This window comes from Phoenix dactylifera, chromosome 6 (genome assembly GCF_009389715.1).
Source record: "Phoenix dactylifera cultivar Barhee BC4 chromosome 6, palm_55x_up_171113_PBpolish2nd_filt_p, whole genome shotgun sequence".
Taxonomy (NCBI): domain Eukaryota; kingdom Viridiplantae; phylum Streptophyta; class Magnoliopsida; order Arecales; family Arecaceae; genus Phoenix; species Phoenix dactylifera.
In genome coordinates, this window is record NC_052397.1 from 5,040,555 (window position 1) to 5,059,691 (window position 19,137).

The 19,137-nt window shown below is 37.3% G+C and overlaps 2 protein-coding genes across 2 annotated transcripts; both read right to left on the minus strand.

Annotated features, from left to right (window-relative positions):
* Positions 1 to 8,114: 8,114 nt before the first annotated feature.
* On the minus strand, positions 8,115 to 9,007 carry LOC103702970. The gene is made up of 3 exons (XM_008785646.3): positions 8,844 to 9,007; positions 8,681 to 8,751; positions 8,115 to 8,571 (listed from the first exon to the last, which is right to left on the minus strand). The coding sequence occupies exons 1-3, from the start codon at positions 8,989 to 8,991 to the stop codon at positions 8,455 to 8,457; spliced, it is 336 nt and encodes a 111-aa protein (XP_008783868.2). The 5' UTR covers positions 8,992 to 9,007; the 3' UTR covers positions 8,115 to 8,454.
* A 6,706-nt stretch (positions 9,008 to 15,713) lies between these two features.
* Positions 15,714 to 18,729, minus strand: LOC103702980 (cyclic dof factor 3-like). Its single transcript, XM_039127221.1, has 2 exons — positions 18,310 to 18,729; positions 15,714 to 17,380 (listed from the first exon to the last, which is right to left on the minus strand). The coding sequence occupies exons 1-2, from the start codon at positions 18,403 to 18,405 to the stop codon at positions 16,100 to 16,102; spliced, it is 1,377 nt and encodes a 458-aa protein (XP_038983149.1). The 5' UTR covers positions 18,406 to 18,729; the 3' UTR covers positions 15,714 to 16,099.
* Positions 18,730 to 19,137: the final 408 nt, after the last annotated feature.

Genomic DNA, 19,137 nt, shown 5'->3' on the forward strand with positions numbered 1-19,137 from the left:
TGATTTCTAGTTATTTGGGGGGGCGAGAGAGAGAGAGAGAGAGAGAGAAATAAGGAAGGAGAAGGAAGGATAGGTTGATGTTGGTTTTGTGAGGACGGGAAGGGGAGGATGGTCTTATATTAGGGGTCTGGGCTGGGTGTCAAGAGAGAGGAAGGTGCCTCTAAGGTGCAAAGGTCCACAAAAGGTGGTGGAAACGAACAATCGGTCATATTGAAAAGGAGACAGGAAAGAAGGGAGGTGGTTCCTGGAAGGAGCTGGGAGCCCCACAAGTGGGACTAGTCGGGTGGCTCTAGACCTCGTGGAATTTTCCTCGAAAGAGAGACAGGCAGCCAAGGCCTGCATTTTTTTATTATTTTATTTGAGGTCGTTGAGTTGGTATGTAGCACCCGGTAAGCCTAAGATTTGGTCCACAGTTGAATACTTAAAATGGGGTTTGAAGAAAAAAGCTTTTAAAAAATTTCATGTTATATATACATATACATATGTATATATAAAAATTTCATGTTATATATACATATGTGCATATAAATATATATGCATATACATATATACATATATACATGCATATATAGGGCCATGATTAAGTTGCACTTTTTCTTGAATTAGATAATGAAGGTCCTCCATTAATATTTTGAGCCGTTGGATATGGCCGGTTACTTCTAAATTATATATATATATATATCAAAAATCATGCGATTTGAAACCTTTAGCTTATACATCGAATGGTTACCTTTTGTGTTATTTAAACATCCTAATTTTTGACCAATTAATTCATAGGTTAGGAATCTTCAAATCATATAATTTTCATGTATGAGTAGTTCGGAGATAGTGGATTACATCCAATAACTCAGATCATCCAATAACTCTATAAGCATTAAACTAGGTGGAACTTGAACTTGACCTATATATATATTTGCAAGAAGTTTTGAAAGAATTCAAATATCCAAGTATTAGATAAAAACAGGAAAGGGGAAGATATATCATTACTTAATATATTTATGTTTATTTAGATTCTAAGTATATTTATATTTATTTATGTAAAAAATGAGAAAGATGATAATATTAGGACGAAGGCTAAAATACCGTATTGGTAGGAATATATAGCATGCCTAACTTGTCATTTACTAATGTTTTTTGTGAATTAAACATGAATAATTCATGGTGAGCTAAGACTTGTCATGGAGGTCATACTCCTCTTGCTTTGATTCTTAGATATTGCATCCTCAAAATTTTGGAGGCAGAAAATTATAGAGCAATAAATGCTACTACGGTTGAATAGTTCTTGATTAATTGTGTACATGAGTATATTTTAAAAAATCTATTTCATAAAAAAAATTACAATTAATTAAAGTTCATAATTATTTTGACAAGAATCATAATTATTCAATGCACTTAAAAAAAAAAAAAGTAATATCCAAGATTTGAATCCTAAGTCTTTTTGAGGGTGAGCCCAATAAATTGTGCTAAAACTAATATTGGTTTTTACAATTAATTAGCCAGCAATGTGACTTCAATTCTCCTTCTTTATCTTTTTTTTTTCCTCTCTTTTTTTTTTTGCTTAGGCAAAAGGAGGGGAGAAAGGAAACTTCATCCGCATAGCAGCCCCCACTGGACCTTCCTTCCACTAAGGAATGTTCGATGCGAGTAGAAATTTTGCTCATATCCTTTCCGACCCGTGAGTCACCTCACGTGTGAGTACGTCATCCTAGCGTCACCTCGGTATCAGGCTGCCAGCTGGACTAGATAGCGTTTCCACTGAGCGTGTCCAGGCGAGGGGCATCCGGTCCCCAACATTTAATTGACGTCTGCACATTTCGAATCTGGATCACACCGGTGAAAGTAAAGTTCCGTTCCAACTGTGCTACCGCCTTGGTGGCAATTCTTTTTTTTTTTTTTATATCTAAAAAAAACAACACTGGATTAACATTTAAAAAGAAAACATAACATACATGAAAATAAGTATTGTTGAAACCTTTGAGACGCTACTTGAGTGGAAAGCTTATGTAAGCCCATCAACCCCACCCGACGGTGACCCAATGACGTACTGCATACATTTTTATATTGAAATGGCTGGTGTTTGTTCTTGGTCCACAAAGCGTGCCCTTGAATCTTGGATGCTTTTAGAGCGGGGAAGCTTCGGGTAAAAACATGCAACGTTACAAGAGATGCTTTTATTTTCCTTTTCCTTTTCCTTTTCTAAGTGTTTGACACGCCCAAGCATTCAAATTGAACCATGTGATCAATGGTCTCTCAGCCGTCAAAGGGTGGAAAAGGGTATCGGACTCATGACCTTTTCTTTAGAAAGGAGATGGACCCATGACTATGGTCCACCTGCAGGCTTGATCCATTGAATTGCGCCTTCGTTCAAAGGTCATTTGGAAGTAACCATTGCTTCCATTAAAGTATTCAAAATGAGCCGGAGTTAGAAGGTTAAGTAAGGGAGGAGACGGAATATTCTTTCAGATATTCGTTTTTGGCTGTTGATATATACTTTATAGTACAAACCACACGATTCGTGTTAGGATGAAACTTGACATGGTCAAAAGTGATCAGTTTATCTGAAGGTGACCGTGCCAGGGACAAATTTCATGTGCTTGATAAGCAGAAGAAATTATCGAGACATTTCTGACACATGGCATGCTCCTCTTTGTAAACGGATCTACAAGGACTTACAAATACAAATTATTTGACAAAAATAATAAGATAGAAAAAATATCAGTTCTAAATAGAGACCATATATCATCAGTTGGCAGGAAACGAGACATTAGCTAGGATCAATAAAACCACGTGGTGTTTAGCTTCCCCTTTCATTCGAAAGAGAGAGAGAGAGAGAGAGAGAGAGAGAGAGATTAGCTAGGTGGAGAGCTGGTGCAAAGCTAATCATCCACAGGTAGGTGACCATGACACGCCTTTTATAAGTTTTTATATAGAGACGGCTGGTAGGTAATCTGGGTCTAAAAGTGTGCCTTTTATTTTAGACATTGGATTTGAGTATTATTAGTCGAATTGAAAGGTTGAAGTTTTCATGGAAAGTTGGAAAGATTGGCAGGTTTCTTTTCCAAGCAAATGACAGAGACAGTCATCTTGGTAATTTCCAGCCACCACGGGACGCAAGCGAAGGCCTAAAAGTTCCGTCTGCGGACAAATTGGTAGGGCCCAACCTTATGGACGCTACGTTACAGGCTTAAAGGGTGCGGACCAACGGCATTGGTCAACCTCCAAACTTGACCCATTCGGATGGGGGCTGCCACTCAAACCTAAGAAAACCAAAGGAAACGTGAATATTTCTTCCATTAAATTGTTCAGCATGGTCACAAGTACAATGAGAAGCAACAAAGAAAATAAAAAATAGGTATACTTGCAAGACATCTCTTCTGAATATTCATATTTGGCATGATGACTTGCAGTGTTAAAAAATGTAGTAAAATTCGTCGTGTTTTTCTTTCACAAAAAAAAAAGAGAGTTTCATTGATGTAAAATAATAAGACTTTTGGAGATGTGTCCTGGAGGTTTGCTTATGTGCATGACAAATAAATAGAGTTACGGAGACAAATTTGATTAGAGCCATATGTGAAAAATAATGGAATATAGTGTCTATATGCATACATACATATATACATACATATATGCATATATGGACACAGATATTTATATAAATATTATTACTATTATTAGCACTATTACTATTGTTAGTACTATTACTATGTTAATATTATTACTAGTTTTAGTATTATTTTTATTTTCATTATTATTACTATTTTCGTATAATTATTATTATTCATATTATTACTATTTTGGTATCATTACTGTTATTAGTATCATTACTAATTTTAGTATTTTTAACAATATTAATATTAATGCCATTTTAGTATTATTACTATTTTTAGTACTATTGCTATTGTTGGTACTATTACTATGTTTAAAATTATTACTATTTTTAGTCATTTTAGTATTATTACTATTTTTTAGTATCATTACTATCATTAGTATTATTACTATTTTTAATATTTTTAGCAATATTAATATTAATACCTTTTTAGTATTATGACTATTTTTAGTACTAGTACTATTTTTAGTACTATTACTATTTTTAATACTATTACTATTATTGGTGCTATTACTTATTACTATTTTTCGTATTTTTACTATTTTTTAGTATAATTACTATTTTAGTATTTTTAGTATAATTACTATTTTAGTATTTTTATTATGTTTAGTTTTATTACTATCTTTAATACTATTACTATTATTACTACTATTACTATTATTAGTATTATAATTATTTTTAATATTTGTACTATTTTCAGTATTATGATTATTTTTGTATTATTACTACTTTTAGTAATATTACTATTATTAGTACTATTACTTTTTTAGTATTATAATTATGCTTAATATGATAACTATTTTTACTATTATTACTGATTTTTTGTATTATTAATATTATTACTAATTTTAGTATTATTACTATTTTGAGTATGATTACTATTATTAGTATTATTACTGTTTTCGCTCAGATGGAAAGCCCTATACTTTTATTGAGTCACATCATAATACAGCTGAAACTCTTGTTTGGTCTTTAGTGAATTTCTAATGTGACAAATTTGACATAATATGAGAATAAATGGCATCCAAATCTTTCATTTTGGATGGTTGCAATTCTCTATTCAATTATTATGTTTGATCTGGTCACTGCTTCCATCATCTGCCTGCATGAAAATTATCGTTTGCCACATGAATTTTTTAGGCAGCCAATGTGAATGTTGAAAAATACTGAATGCCCTTAATTTGCTTGAAGTTTTAGGGCATTGTCTCTTCCGTGGACATAGACTAGACCAGGTGACCTTTATTTAGCACATAGGGCTCAAAGATGCTCTTCTTGGCATGCTTTTCTGTTCTCTATATTCTCCTTCTGTGAGCATCATTACCTTCTGATAGGCAATTCCATGGTATACCAACAGTTCTCCCTGACTTTCTGGAAGTCAAAACCATTTGGCCCATAGTAGATTGCAGCAGAGGGCTGACATCAAAGCGCAAGAGTCCTGATTATTCCCTAGCCGTAGTTTTTCCTTCGTCATGACCTGTTTTTTTCCACTTTTCTTGTCAGGCCAATAACTCCCTAATAAATTAGATACTGGCCACATTGCGACAACACCAGACAACTGTTGAATGCATATCCTAGGAAATCTAATGAACTGTTGACACATAATTACCCATTGCCATCATATAAACAGATATAGTTGGTCTATGTTATCCCATCTTGATCAGGTTCAACTTTTCTATGTGGTTTGGTGAGACCATGTTCTTTATGCTCCTCAGAGCATCTGTCCTTGAAGCTATGGCCCAATCAATGACCCCTTCAAGAGGTCTCTGGGGGTCATCCTTACCATTTTATGCTTTCTTCATATAATTGTCAAATTTTCATTCCTTTTGCCAAAATGCCTCAGTTACTCACAGTGCAAGCATTTGGTTTTCGAAGTTTTGGCCCTTTGTGTGTGTGTGTGTGTGTGTCTTGAGGGTGGTAACAATAAGTTTTGGCCTTCTTTAGATGAGGTTGTGACGATGACTGCATTGTGCGAAATTTCCAATTACAAAGCTCTGCAGAAACTGCTCCTTGATGATCTACTAAACTGGCAGATAAACTTGCACTTGTTTTTGTACTTGGGACATCGATGCCTCTTTTACAAAACATCATGACTCTAGCAATTTTCTCAGGCTACATACCAGCTTATATTTATATCAAGTCCACCTTCAAGATTTCTTTATCATAGTGGATCGATGCTAATCCTTTGACAGATCTAGAATCCTAAGGCTTCTCTCTCATTTTCAGATGATTATATTTCAAGCAAGCTTCTGGCAGGATTCTTCCTATCATGCCATCTAAAATCAGGGAGGCATGAAATTATTGTCTACCCATGCACATCAACAGTGTCTGGATCTGTAATTTGTCATCCTTTCTTAATCGTCAGTTGTATTGAGATTTACTGCATATAGCAACCATCATCAGATGCATTCTACTTTCTGGTAGGTGTATACTTTTAGCTTCTCAGAGTTCTGCAGCGCTGTAATTCCAGCCACTAGTGGAAAGTGATATTATCAAACATCAATACTGATGAGGTATTATGTTATGAAAACTCTTGCTTTGGAGGTGTTATGGGAAGTAGTAAAAATTGTCCACAATATTAACACCCATATAAATGGTCATTAATCGTACTGCATGAGTTGACTAGATAATTAAAAAGCAGTTGTCAATTAGTTAAAAAGCCAAAGAAAATAGTTGATATGAAATACGTTATCAAAAATTTGTAGATGGATTGGAGTATTTGGATAATCATTCTTTCATTTACTTTCTAGGATCAATAAGCAGTCCCATTGATAAGATCAGTATTTCCTTGCACATCTGATGCAGCTTCCACTTAGTTCTCATCTCCATTCATGCCCTAAATTTCTGAATGCACTTTGTATAGCAAGCCATCAAACTCTAGATGTTGTTTTATCATGATCTTATGCTTTGAGTCTGCACTTTTCGGACCCTCGGCAGTTGGCAAAGTTCAGTCGACCATCAAATATAAGTCATACTGATAAGAGTTTCAAAGGCGAGTACTATTGGATGCAATATTTCATAAATCTGACAAGATTCCTCTTTCCCGCAGTGACTTTTCCTTTGTTAATCATACAACCATGAAAACAAGTGACAATTCTTGTAAAACAATGAAGACTCTAAGGTGCACTCTTTTGGTTAGGTTTGATTAACATTTTGTTTTGGGAAGTTACAGCTCACTTTGATGGAGATCGAAACCCGAAGCCATGCCGTGTGCTGGTGAGTCACAAAAAACTGATTCCAAACAAGGGAATCCACCTCTTTTTGTCTCTCTTTTTCTCTGTATGAGAGCGATATAGATCTGCCTCCATCTCTTTCATTCATTATGGGGTCCCCGCAGCATTAAAATGCACAGTTGCAATACTAATCTTTTTCCTTCATTCTGGAATCCCCTCACTATTAAATTGTCACAGCTGAATACTTTCTTATCTTTTTGGTTCATTTTGGAATCCCCTCATAATAAAAAGCCCGGCCGGTTGCAATACTTTCTTCCTCTAGTAAGGAAGTGTGGATCATGTCCCCACTTCATCTAGTTTTTCCTAAGGCTGAAGTGGTTGTATATTTAGATTATTTTCCTGACTCAATTTGCCTGCATTTTCAAAAACATAAGCATCCTAAAACCGCATTCCTTGTTAGAATCTCTCCCTTAAGTAGTGGTCGGTGTAACTACTAAAACATATACTATCTTTTTTCATTTTGACTTCAATAAATAATTTTATGGTTTAGTTCGAGAATAATTTAGTTTTATACATCACTACTTTCTTTGTTTACATATTTAAATATTGTTAACGAAGTCATTAATATAATGCATCAGATTTATTTCTTGGGTGTCTGAGGAAGATAGCAGGCATTCTAAATTTCTAATTGGCTAAAGATCTCCAGCTTTTCTGATAATTCCTTTAACTTGCTCCTGAACCAAAATATAATAAGAGCCAATCTGTGTCCTTTCAAAGGCACGTCTCCTCGGCTGAAATTGGAGTCAGCTCTATAAATTAAGAATCAAGTATTAGCCTTGATCTGATGGTAATAAAGAAATAAATAAAGACATAGGCATTATTTAATCCTAGTTAAACAAATCCCCATGCATTTCGTTATGTTTAGGCAACTAATTTCTCGGAGCAAGCTGGCTTTGATAACAATTAGACTGATGAACCAACGCCTAACAGCAGCACAACGAACTATTATAAGCTCCAACCCCAACGAAACAACCAGAGGCCAAATAAGATAAAATCCAAAAGTAATTGATTTCTCAACAAGTCAAAACATTTTGATAGTGGGATTCGTAGAAATTGCCAACTATTGTACAATATTTATATTAACTAAAGAATAGATTCTTGTAATTTTTGAGTAGATTCAAAACATCATAAGGCGTATAAAGGCACTGTAACAACGCATTCTGTGGTGGTGCATTAACTGTACAAAACCAGGAATAAGTACTACTTAAACCTACATCAGCAATAAATCAGCTCGGGCATGGCATTTAAGATGCACTAGAGGAAACCAAAATGATATTGCACAAAAAGTTCTTGAATTATATTAGTTTTGCTAATCCATGATAAAAAGACAGGCAATATTTCTTAATATTAGGAAAGATAAAGATGTTTAAATCACCGTGGTCTGCTTGACGCACATACAGGGAAATATGATATCCAAATAAAGCCCAGAGACTAGATATATACATCTCCATGAAAGTACTTATCTTTAAAAACAAAAAAACGTTCTTAGGCCTACAAAACATTACACCACTCCTTTCAATTTTATTGGTAAAAAGGAGGTAATCTAAGAAAAGAGACTTATTATTCATCCTTATTCTGCTATTTTTTTCTTTTCTTCCTGAGAGGTAATCCCGAAGCTTAGAAAGTAGGAGGTGGAGAATTGAACACCGTCGCACCCCTTGTGTTAGTGTTGGCTCCTGGTTCTTGATAATCCATCTTCGTCTCCACCATCTCCCTCTCCATCCCTGAATTCTCCTGAAACACCCACAAATACAAATAAAAATAACAATCAAAAGGCTAAAAAAAAAAAAAACAAGATCATGAAATAAGAAAGAGAAAGAAGAAACATAGAAAAAACACAAACCTCATGTACCACAGGAGCAGACGAACCCCACCTCCCATAATGCCTCATCACCCTAATCCTTCTCCCATATCCTGCATGCCCAACATATATAAAGAAACTAGAGTTTTGTCACCTACAATAATGACCAACCATAAAGAAAAAGCTAACAAAAAAATGAGAGTACCTTGAGAGAAGGAGAGGAAGACAAGGGCTGAGACGAGAAGAAGTGCAAGGAAACGAGGCCTTCCCATTTTTTTCCCTTCCTTGATATAAATCTCTGTTGAAAATATTCTTCCTCCCCTTCTTGTTCGTACCTCTGGTTGTAATAACATGTATTTTGGACCTGGCCTTCTGTTTTTATGACAGCCGATAAGAGTAGGCCGGAATCGGGTCACCGCCTGGATCGGGACACCGCTCCTGAGGTCAGCGGTGTGGCTCTTAAATGCCGCGAAGCCGCTCACGGCCTTTTCTTAGTTTCTGTGTACCAGATCCTTCGCCTCCCTTCAACGGCGCAGAGTCGGATCACCCCCCCGTGGATCCAACTACCCATTCTACATACCCTGATTGGGGTGATTTCGTGGGGGGGTGGGAAAAGAAGGGATGTGCTTAGGTTCACCGTAGTGCGGGGACCGGGAGGCATTAAAAAATAACGGTAAGATAGCCACGGATCTCAGTTATGAGAATATATTTATTATTATTTGGCATAGAGTTGTATTTTTTTATATTAAACTAAGGTTTCCCAGACTGGGCTAGTTTTGGTCCTGTGATTTGAGTTCCAAGGCACGGACCCTATTGAATCTGTGGGTTTAAGGGATCAGCCTTTGGGTTAGGTCTCAATTTTACGAGCGAGAGAGCATGAGTTGAACCATTAAGTAGATGTTGGTCCATCCAATACACTTGCGAGAGTATAAAATAGATGGTCGTGATTCCCAATTTGATTAAATATTTTTTATTATTTATACAACTTCATTATCCAATCATGTTTCTTTGATTTATGTTTCCTTCTCTCTTAAACAAAGAGAAATTAAGGAGAGAAGGGAGATATGCTTGTAAACTAGCCTTCAAATAGGTAGGAACACCGAACAAAGTTGGCTACATAATATATGTAGCAAGAGATTTTTACAAATCTTATTAGATTGGATGTATGTAAGTTTGTGAAGTCACAAATGGATTCTAGTCAACAAGCTTATCCGGTCTGGAGCAGCGAGCCTGACCTAATGTTCTGACTCCCGAAATTGATTTGGATAAGAACAGGTTCTAGGTTAGGCAAGTTTAATTCTCCGTTCAACTTAGTGGATGATGGAATGGCATTTAGATAGTATAGCTTTGGGAGCGTCAATTTGCCTGGGCTTTGGTGGGCAAAGTTAAAACATGGAGTTTGGCTTGTTTTGTGACTCGGCTAGGTAGTGACAAAATTGTTCATTTAGAGACGTGAACAATCTCATGCAACATATGTCAGTGGAAAATCAATTATTGAAATCTGCCTTTATATTTTATATAAAAAATATGTTATCATATTTTCTATAAGAAAATTCCGTTTGGCTTGTTGCATGTCTATTGCCATAATTTCATCTCGTGAGCAGCTATAGTGATAAATTTATCTGGAATTTATATAAGCATTATAGTACTTTGTTATATTAGCTGAAATCCATAAGAGCTACAAAATGCAAGCTGAGAACATTTATTGTCACCATTTATCTTTTACACATTGGCGATTGATTCTATCATCTTATCACTGTCAAATTATCAAGTTCAATTAAAGCTTCTTTCCGCACTTCATTTATAATGTCACATATTTTTATCTCTTAAAAACATATACCTATGGAGAAAAAAGGCATAGCATACGAAATATATCCAATAACCAAAATATTTTCATTACCGTAAGTTTCAATCCATGGGCTGCACTTTCAAATGGCGGTCTAAGACTGAGACCCTCAATCTTAGACCAAACATAGAGGTCTCCCCCCCAACTTGAGGAGAAATTATTGCCTACATGCACCTTACGGCGGTGCATGCAGCCAATCACGGCTTACTTTTTTCCTCATTCATCAAGCATGCATCTCGGTGCACCACTACAAATTTCAGCAGCTATGATTGGCTGTGTGCATAGTGACATGGCAATAATTTCTCCAATCTGAGGGAGTCCTTTCAGTTTAGAATGAGGAAAGATGATGGATATTTCAATATTCTGATTGGCAATGGATCCCATTCATCTTCAGCATTGTAAAATTTTCCTTTTAGGCCACAGCCCACTCAAGAAGTCTAAAGTTGGGCCTAACGCCACTTTAGACTAGAGAAAGATAGCGGGTGTCACTTCTGCAAAGAAAGAAATAAAAAACTAAATATTAAATGATAGACCTACCAAGAAACTTTTAGTCCTCGCCTCTTTTTCTTAAATTACATATTTTTCATAATATTTTAGACTAAAAAGTGTCTTCAACCATAGTTGCTAAGAAACGTGACGCATACCAAGAAAAATGAATTGAGTTTTGCCTCCAATGGTCATCTAAAAAGTTCTTGTCCATAATTTAGACCTTGATTTGAACACCAAATTAGGCGTCATCTAAAACTTCAAAGATGTGGGGTCATAAATTACATTCATCAGTACACGTCCAGATTAACCACCCATATTGAGTTACAGCGAAAACCATGCAAACTCAATTTATCTAAACAGTAAACTTTTACTTTTAGCTTGTGAAGTTACACCACTGCATTCTCGTAATTGTCATCCTTGGTGTAAAATGGGATTTGATTCCCCTCAAGCTCCCATTAGTTTTTGTTCATCAGATTGAAGGCATACTGGCATTTACGCGTTTTCAACGTACTAAGAGTCTTGAGAATCTTAGCATCTCTGTGACACGTCACTTGTTCATAAACAAATTAAATTCACTCCATGGAGATCCCTATCATGACATTATGGACTGTCCTAGATAAAAGGATGTATTATTCCCTTCCTGCGGTCATACACGCGTGCAAACCCATACGGATACCAATGATGCATTGCATGTTAACATGGCGAGTTCGTCCGAGGCGTGCCTTAGACTCTTCATTAGATTATCTATTATAAAATATTTTGTTTTAATAGTGATGAGGTCAAGGGAGATCGGCCTTCGGCCAGCGCTATGGGGGGATTTGCTACCCTCCGATCTCGTCCCCAGCGGTCTAAACAGCGAAAGCGACTGCTTTTCCTCAGAGGTATTGTTCGCTTTGAAAGGGGTTTTATAGTTTCTTCACAATGCATGGTTTTGCCCCGCAAAAGACACCTCTGAAGAGAAAAGGGTAGCCCCCTTCCATTTAAGGAACAAACCTCTTCGCTATTTAGTCGATGTGGGACTAAGTCTAGGCCCCTTTATTTTCACAACATAGCTCCCTAGCGAGGAGGTCTGTGCCGGAGTCAAGGGGACTTGCATGGCCACTAGTGATGAGGTCAAGGAAGATTGGCCTCCGGCCTGCGCGTCCAGCGCTACGGAGGGATCTGCTGCCCTCCGACCTCGTCCCCACTGGTCTAAACTGCGGAAGTAATTGCTTCTTCTCAGAGATATTGTCCGCTTTGAAGGGGATTTCATAGTCTCTTCCCAATACACGATTTTGCCCTGTAAAAGGCGCCTCCGAAGAAAAAAGGGTAGCGCCCCTCTATTTAAGGAACAGACTTCTCCACTATTTAGTTGATGTGGGATTAAGTCCAGGCTCCTTTATTCCCACAACAAATAGTATTAGTTGCTAATGGTTTAGGCTATCCTTTCACTTTCATCCTTCCTATCTTTTTTCGGATATATACATACCGATCTAAGCTTGATAGGGATATTAATCATTTAAACTTGGTCATCTGGTGGTTCTTTTTGCTGTATTTTGCTCAAATAAAGACATAACAACGTATAAATATTTAGTTGGGCCCTCTCTCCCACCACCATTACTTGAAACTTTTCCTAGCTTTTGATGGGAAACTATACTCGTGCTTTAACATGGTGGACTGCTTTTGAATTGCAAGGTCCCTTTCTTGCTTCAACTCCCAGTAAGTTAATGACGGAGGAACGCACGAAGGGGTCACCCTCCAGTTTACAGGTCAGTTGGCACTACCATCTCTGATAGCCTTCCTTTGTGGGCCTGTGGCTGATGATGAGCCTTGTGGCCATAGGAATAGGTCAAGTGATGGGTAAATTTCCAATGCTTTTTTTCTTTTTCTTTCATTCTCTCTCTCTCTCTCTCTCTCTCTCTCTGATTTTCTTTTTTTGAAATTTATACCCACAGATAATCTTCTATTTTCAAGAATTGTCGTTCACATTATCTACTCTCTCTTGTGAACTTCTAAATCTTGTTGTTCCTTTCCATCAAAGTGGTCTACAACAATGCCATTCCTACCACATTAGTGGCTTCTCCAGCCTACTTTCTAATCCTACTTTGGTGCAATTTTTCCTTTATCCAAAGAAATTTAATCCCACCTAGCCTACTTCCTTCCATAAAAAATTTCAAGTGTATCTAAGATATCAAGAAAACCTGCAGCAAAAGGAAGAGTGCTTCATTTGCACTTGTTCTTTCAGCAGATAGGTGCAGATCCACCCAGTTCAATTGCCTCCTCTTGTTTCTTACATACAATTGGCAATTGCAAAGCAGGCAGGTACTTGTTTTACCACCTTTCTGAAGAAGACAATAGAGGGGATTGAGGAAGGCAAGGAGAAGATGTGACGAACAACCACTTGCTTCACATGCTTAAGGGCCCCAAGACAACTTAGCTTTCACAGAGCTTGCAGTGCTTTTTTGAGTGCCAAACTAGCTTTTGTTTGTCCCTACCAACACCAGCTGATGCTTCTAGTTTGCTTTACGAGACGCAAGGAAATCAATGGAACATTAGAGTGGGGTAAAACAGAAGGAAGGAGATCGAATGGCTTCTTTTGTTACCTTTCTTGGGAAGAGGCTACAAAAGAAATCTACAGCTCATGACGGTTCATGTGGGAGCACCACGTTTTATTCGAAATGGTTGTGGCTTACCAAATAACCATGCCTGGATTTATAGAACTAAAATCATGTTTATATTATTGATTATCTGATAAGTTTAGCTTCAGATGAAATTATGAAGGAATGCAGGACCGGACAAGGTGATCTTTGGAGAAGATGAGGAATTAGTCCCTGTATTAACTCAGATACCCTCGTACTCTCTTTTACATCTTCATGAGCTAAGGCTAATTGTTGTAATTTAGTTTGATTTTTTAATATATAAATTGAATTAGGCCCCAACCTAATTCCTTCCCTCAAAAAATAATGAAAAAAATCCATGAATGAACTGAATGCTGCAAATAGACTGATGAGCTTTGTTGCATTAAAAGCAGTGTGATTTAAATTTTGCTTTGTTATAATAAGAAATATCACCCATTGCAGCATTATTACAGATCGAGAAAAGGAACAAACAAGGCATGTAGTATTTCGTTTCACCAGCCCTCAAGAATTTTGGTTCATTAGATGCAGGACCAACTCTAGGGAGAAAAATAACATGCTTAAAACTTAAAAGACCTAGTTTTTTGCGCTATGACATCTCTGTGGTCACTTGGTTGTTTTTATCCTTTAAATAAAGTATTGTTCATGACATAGTTAAAGGAAGTCTTTTCTGCTTTCGCTAATTAGGAAATGTTATCACTATGATAGATGAACTTTATTTGTGGATGTCTACCTGGAGTTCAAAAGTTGACTAGCAAGTCTAACAATATTCAACCATTTGAAAAATAAAGTTAGTCATCCTGCAAGTGCAAATGGCATCACTTATAATTAAAAAAAAAAAAAAAATCAAAAGTCAAAAAGATTGAGCACCAAAGATCAAAAGTCAGCAGATCAATCATGAAATCAACAATCTCAACCCTTTTGACTGGGAAATGCTCATAATTCTTTATGCAATATGAGTCGACTGCATAAATTAGTTAGTGAAACTTTTTGGAATAGCTTTGCATTCTAGGGTTTCGATATCTCTCTTGCTACTGTTTTGGTGGTTGCTAACCAGAGTTAGGAGGTTCAAGGTGTTTGAACTCATTTACATTTATATTGTAGTAAATTGAGCTCGGTAAAGCCTTAAACCTTTTTTTCCCTCTCTTTCTAAGTATCTGAAATGGACTCTAAACTTTTAGCAATTCAGTTCTGTCATTTTAGGAGGTTGTTTCTGTATGAATTGTAGTCATGTGCTAAAATTTCTGGCTGATAACCGACTGTAATATCTGAGGTGAAAAATTTTGTGACCCTCTTTCCCTCTCTGAAGAATTCTGTTACTGTATAAGTGATCAAAATCCTGCCTGATACAAAGGTGAGCTTTCATCCACACAATTACATGCTGCCCTGGATCTTGTTCAGAATCAGCATAAAGAAAACCTTTAACAAATTAATTCTTTATCAAAGTGGAAAGCCTTGATTTCAAATTGTTATGAAATTCACAAGCTCTACCTTATGTTTTGTATAGACAGGTCACATACTAATTTAAAAAGTATAGAATTAATAATATTACAAAGAGGAGTTAATCTAGTTACAGATAATAGTATATCAACTCTTATTCAAGCGGTATACAAGTTTGTCCAGAATTGTTATGGCAGGATAGAAATGCACTACATGTGGCACTAGAGAATAGATGACTAGCTTTTTGGAATTATGTTCCTCCTTTATGAATTCAGAAAAGGAGACATTTTTTAGTGGTATTTTATGCCTTCAGAAAGCTCCTTTACCTCCAACTTTAGTTATGAGTCATCTGGACTAGGTCTCTTGGAAAAGAAAGGTGCTGGCCTCTTTGTGGAAGGCATTCATGTATATCATCACAATAGATGGGCCTACAGCAACTTTTGTCCTTTTGCTTTACCAACTTTTATGTATGTTGTTTTGGCTTCAATTATTTGGACTTTCTGCCAGTCTGGTCTCCTCTGTGCCTCCATGAATGCGCTCTTGGATCTTTCGCTGCAACTAAAGAAGGCATGCCTCAGTCCTTTGATTTTTTTGGCCGTTGCTCATATCTCTCCCACTTTGGTTAACACCAGCAAACTTGTTATTGACAGAAAAGTAGCACAGAGCGAAGCAAATGAGACAGCTCTTAGATGTAAAGCAGGGAAAAAAAAGGCACGACCGTAAGTTCGTGAAATTATTTACAGTACAACGGCAAGTATCCATTTCTTCCTTGCATCACTCTTTTCTTCTCAATCATTTGATATACATACATGTAGGTAAATTCAGCCAAGACATAAGCTATGTGAAATTAAAGGGGAATTCTACTGTTACATCGAGGAAGGACTGAAAGTCACTTGAGCTACCACCTAGATGGCTTCTGATGGGAAAACCAGAGATACTCTCACTGTCTTCCTCAAGTTCATGGAGTGACCGCACTACGATGTCGGAAAATCTCAGGATTGTCAACTTACCTAATCAGTTAAACTTCACTTGCTATATGTAAGAAAGATCTTACAACGGCCTTCAGCTCCACTACGAGCTCTCTTGGAAGTCGAGGGATCGTGACAAAGCTGCAGGATTGGCATACAAGAGTTGGGAGGTTTCTGCAGTGTGATTCTTTGACCCTTCCTTTTTCTGGAAGGCTTTGAATAGCCCTCCACCACTAATTCCATCAGCACTGTCGTATCTGAAACTCATGGCTGCCCATATAGAGTTCTTTGCAGCTTCTTCGGGGCCATGGATCCTCAATGTTTTAGGCATCCAGAGACACCTCTCCTGGTTGCTCTGCTTAGGACTATCTCCTTTCTCTGAATTGGTATGATCGAGCACTTCTCCTTCCCTTGGACGCTTGCCTAATGTTGGAGAACTGGATTTAGCTCCTGAGGAACCATTGCTTGAAGAAGCTGGAGGCGAGATCCATGGGAAGCCCCAAGTGCCAGGGATTGCGCAACCCCAATAAGCCGGTGCAGGGTAAAATGAGAGAGGATAGTTTGAGGGGCAGAAAGCAGGAAATGGGCTCCAGGGATACCGCCAAGGTGATGATCCATTAATGTATGGGATTGGAGCTGGAAATCCTTGACAGTTTTGAATGACTGTCTCTTTCTGATTAGCACCAATTCCATCACCAGTAGAATTCGAAGCTGTCACTGAAGATCCACTTGACTGATCATCGCCATTTTCTACAGCAGGTAATGGAGTCACCTGCTCTTCTGGTCGATGGAATCCATTTCGATTGCAATTCTTCATTGTCTTCTTGGCAAGATTGAACACAGAGGCCATAGATTCACGGAGAGGGGCATCGGAGCCGAAACTAAGAACAGTACCATTCGGTTCTATTGGAGGATGATGAAGTGGGTCGGGAACTTCAGGTCTGACTGTCTGGAAGGTGGCATTGGAGACAGAATTGTGACAAAATTGGGATGCTGAGTTCTTATTCTTGCGGCGACCAGCTCCAACAGGCACATTCCTAATTGTGCCCCCGGCAGTCCAGTATCTCTGACAGTGCTTGCAGAAATGGCGTGGCTGGTTGGCATTGTAGTTGTTGTAGTAACAGAACTTGGTATCTAAGCTGCCGCACCGAGGACAAGGAAGTATCTTATCAGGCTTCTTTATCATTTTCTCTTGAGAGCCACCTGTTTTATTCTTTTGTTCTTCAGGCTCTAAATTCTTCATAGGTGCACCCTCTTGATCAGCAGAGGTTCTCAAGGTCTCGTTTGCTGAGGAGGATATTGATGGCCTGCTTTTTGTTTCTAAATCTCGAGAGCCATGAACTTTGTCCTTGGTTTCATGGATAGCTGCTTTATCTGAACTACCCTGAAATTTCATAGTCGAGTTTCTGTCAGAAAGCTGCAACAAAAAGTGAAGGCCTGTTGCTAATAATTATTGACACAAAATCTTAAGATCATGATATATCTAATGCTGGAATGGTAATACATAATAGCATTTCCTAACTGCACTCCAAACCAAAGTCCAATGGTCAAAGCATTTGAAGGAAATCCAGTATTATTAAATTGCCGCATACTCGCAATAAAACGATTTAATCTTACGATTATCAGTAAGATGGAACAAAACCCAAGTTCAAGAGAGATAATTTGTTTTAACTTTGCATATCAAAACACTTTTTGTAATGATTACATTCAGTAGATTTACACACTAATCTGTAGCATTTAACTGCAAATATAATTTTAGTCATAAAGGGTAAATAATTAACTACATGCGACATATGGAATAACTGCTAGTAGGTGAGAAGGTCAATTTTTTTTCTTTCAGCTTTTGTGCATCGGAATATATCATATATACTAGGTGAAAATTTTGCAACGGAGGGTTCTATTGGAACTAACTCTCAGAGACACGAAAGTTAAAAAGTAGAAATACGAACAAAAAAATAAATTGGCAGGTTCTAGTGGGATGGAAACATCCTTACAAGTAAAGAAAATCAGAGTTTCTTTCTTTCTTTCCATGAAAGTCTAATGAAAGTTAAAAATGTCCATCTCCTTCTCTAGTTTTCCTAACCAAAAATTCACAAGAATCCATCCTAGAAAACCAAACAAAAATATGGGATTAAAAAGCACAATCAAACTAATCCCCAGAACAACCAAAGAATTTCGCAGCAATCCACCACCCAAAACATCGCAAGATCAAATCTTTCCTCCACAAACCCATCATAACATCCAATCCTGATCGAGAACACAAGGACATAAAAGGAACAAACTAAGAAGAGATACTCGTTTCTTTTTTCTTACCTTATCCTCCTCCTCTTTTTGTCTGTCGTCGTCGCTGGCCGGGAAAGGAATCGTCTTGCCGAAGAGCTTGATCGCCGGGTCTCTGCTCTCTGCCATCTCCCCCTGGCTCTCTCTTCTCTATCTTCCACTCTTTTCGACTTTTATTTTAGAAGAACCGGGGAGGGGTGGGGGGTTGCGATTACTTGCCGTGTCTCTGAGGGATCTTTCTCTCGTCGTCGCATTCTTCTTCGTTCGTTTGATGGCTTCTCCTGGTTGGTTTAGCGACAACAGAGGTGGGAAGGAGGGGAATACGAACCACAGGTCAGGCGTTTGTGGACTCCGGGGAGGGCGTTATTTGATTCTTTGCGCTTTAATCTTTCGCCGAGTGGAAAGACGGGAGGGGAGAGGGAGACCCCTCAGAACCCAATACCTCTCTCTCTTCCTTCTCTTTTATTTCTCTCTCTACACTTGGTGATGACTTATTACTTAGCTTTTTTAGTTCATACATCAATTATGGACAGAATAAATTTTAAATATTTATATAAAATTGAAAAATTTAAATAATATTTTTTGATTATTTTTTTGGATGAAATTTTGGATTGTAATAAATAATGTATCACGATCTATAATCTATGCAGGCTAGTGGATACAAATTTATTTGGCGTACTAGTTATGATACTTATGATTAGATTTGAATAAGTTTGAACTTTTAGTCTAACAAGGATGCCGGAGTTTGAGAATCTATGTAGTTGTGTATTTAGTCCCACGTTAGATCTTGAAACTTGGAAACTTATATAAGGTTAAAAAATTTAAATATTATCTTTTGATCAGCTTTATTGTACCACCACT

What these genes read in the sequence shown, in the direction of transcription:
- LOC103702970 (XM_008785646.3), bottom strand. Translation starts at nt 8,991, where the DNA reads ATGTTATTACAACCAGAGGTACGAACAAGAAGGGGAGGAAGAATATTT. An exon ending in CTTCCTCTCCTTCTCTCAAG is followed by an intron (nt 8,752 to 8,843) that starts GTACTCTCATTT and finishes TTGGGCATGCAG; the next exon opens with GATATGGGAGAAGGATTAGG. An exon ending in CTGCTCCTGTGGTACATGAG is followed by an intron (nt 8,572 to 8,680) that starts GTTTGTGTTTTT and finishes TGGGTGTTTCAG; the next exon opens with GAGAATTCAGGGATGGAGAG.
- LOC103702980 (XM_039127221.1), bottom strand. Translation starts at nt 18,405, where the DNA reads ATGGCAGAGAGCAGAGACCCGGCGATCAAGCTCTTCGGCAAGACGATT. An exon ending in AAAAAGAGGAGGAGGATAAG is followed by an intron (nt 17,381 to 18,309) that starts GTAAGAAAAAAG and finishes ATGAAATTTCAG; the next exon opens with GGTAGTTCAGATAAAGCAGC.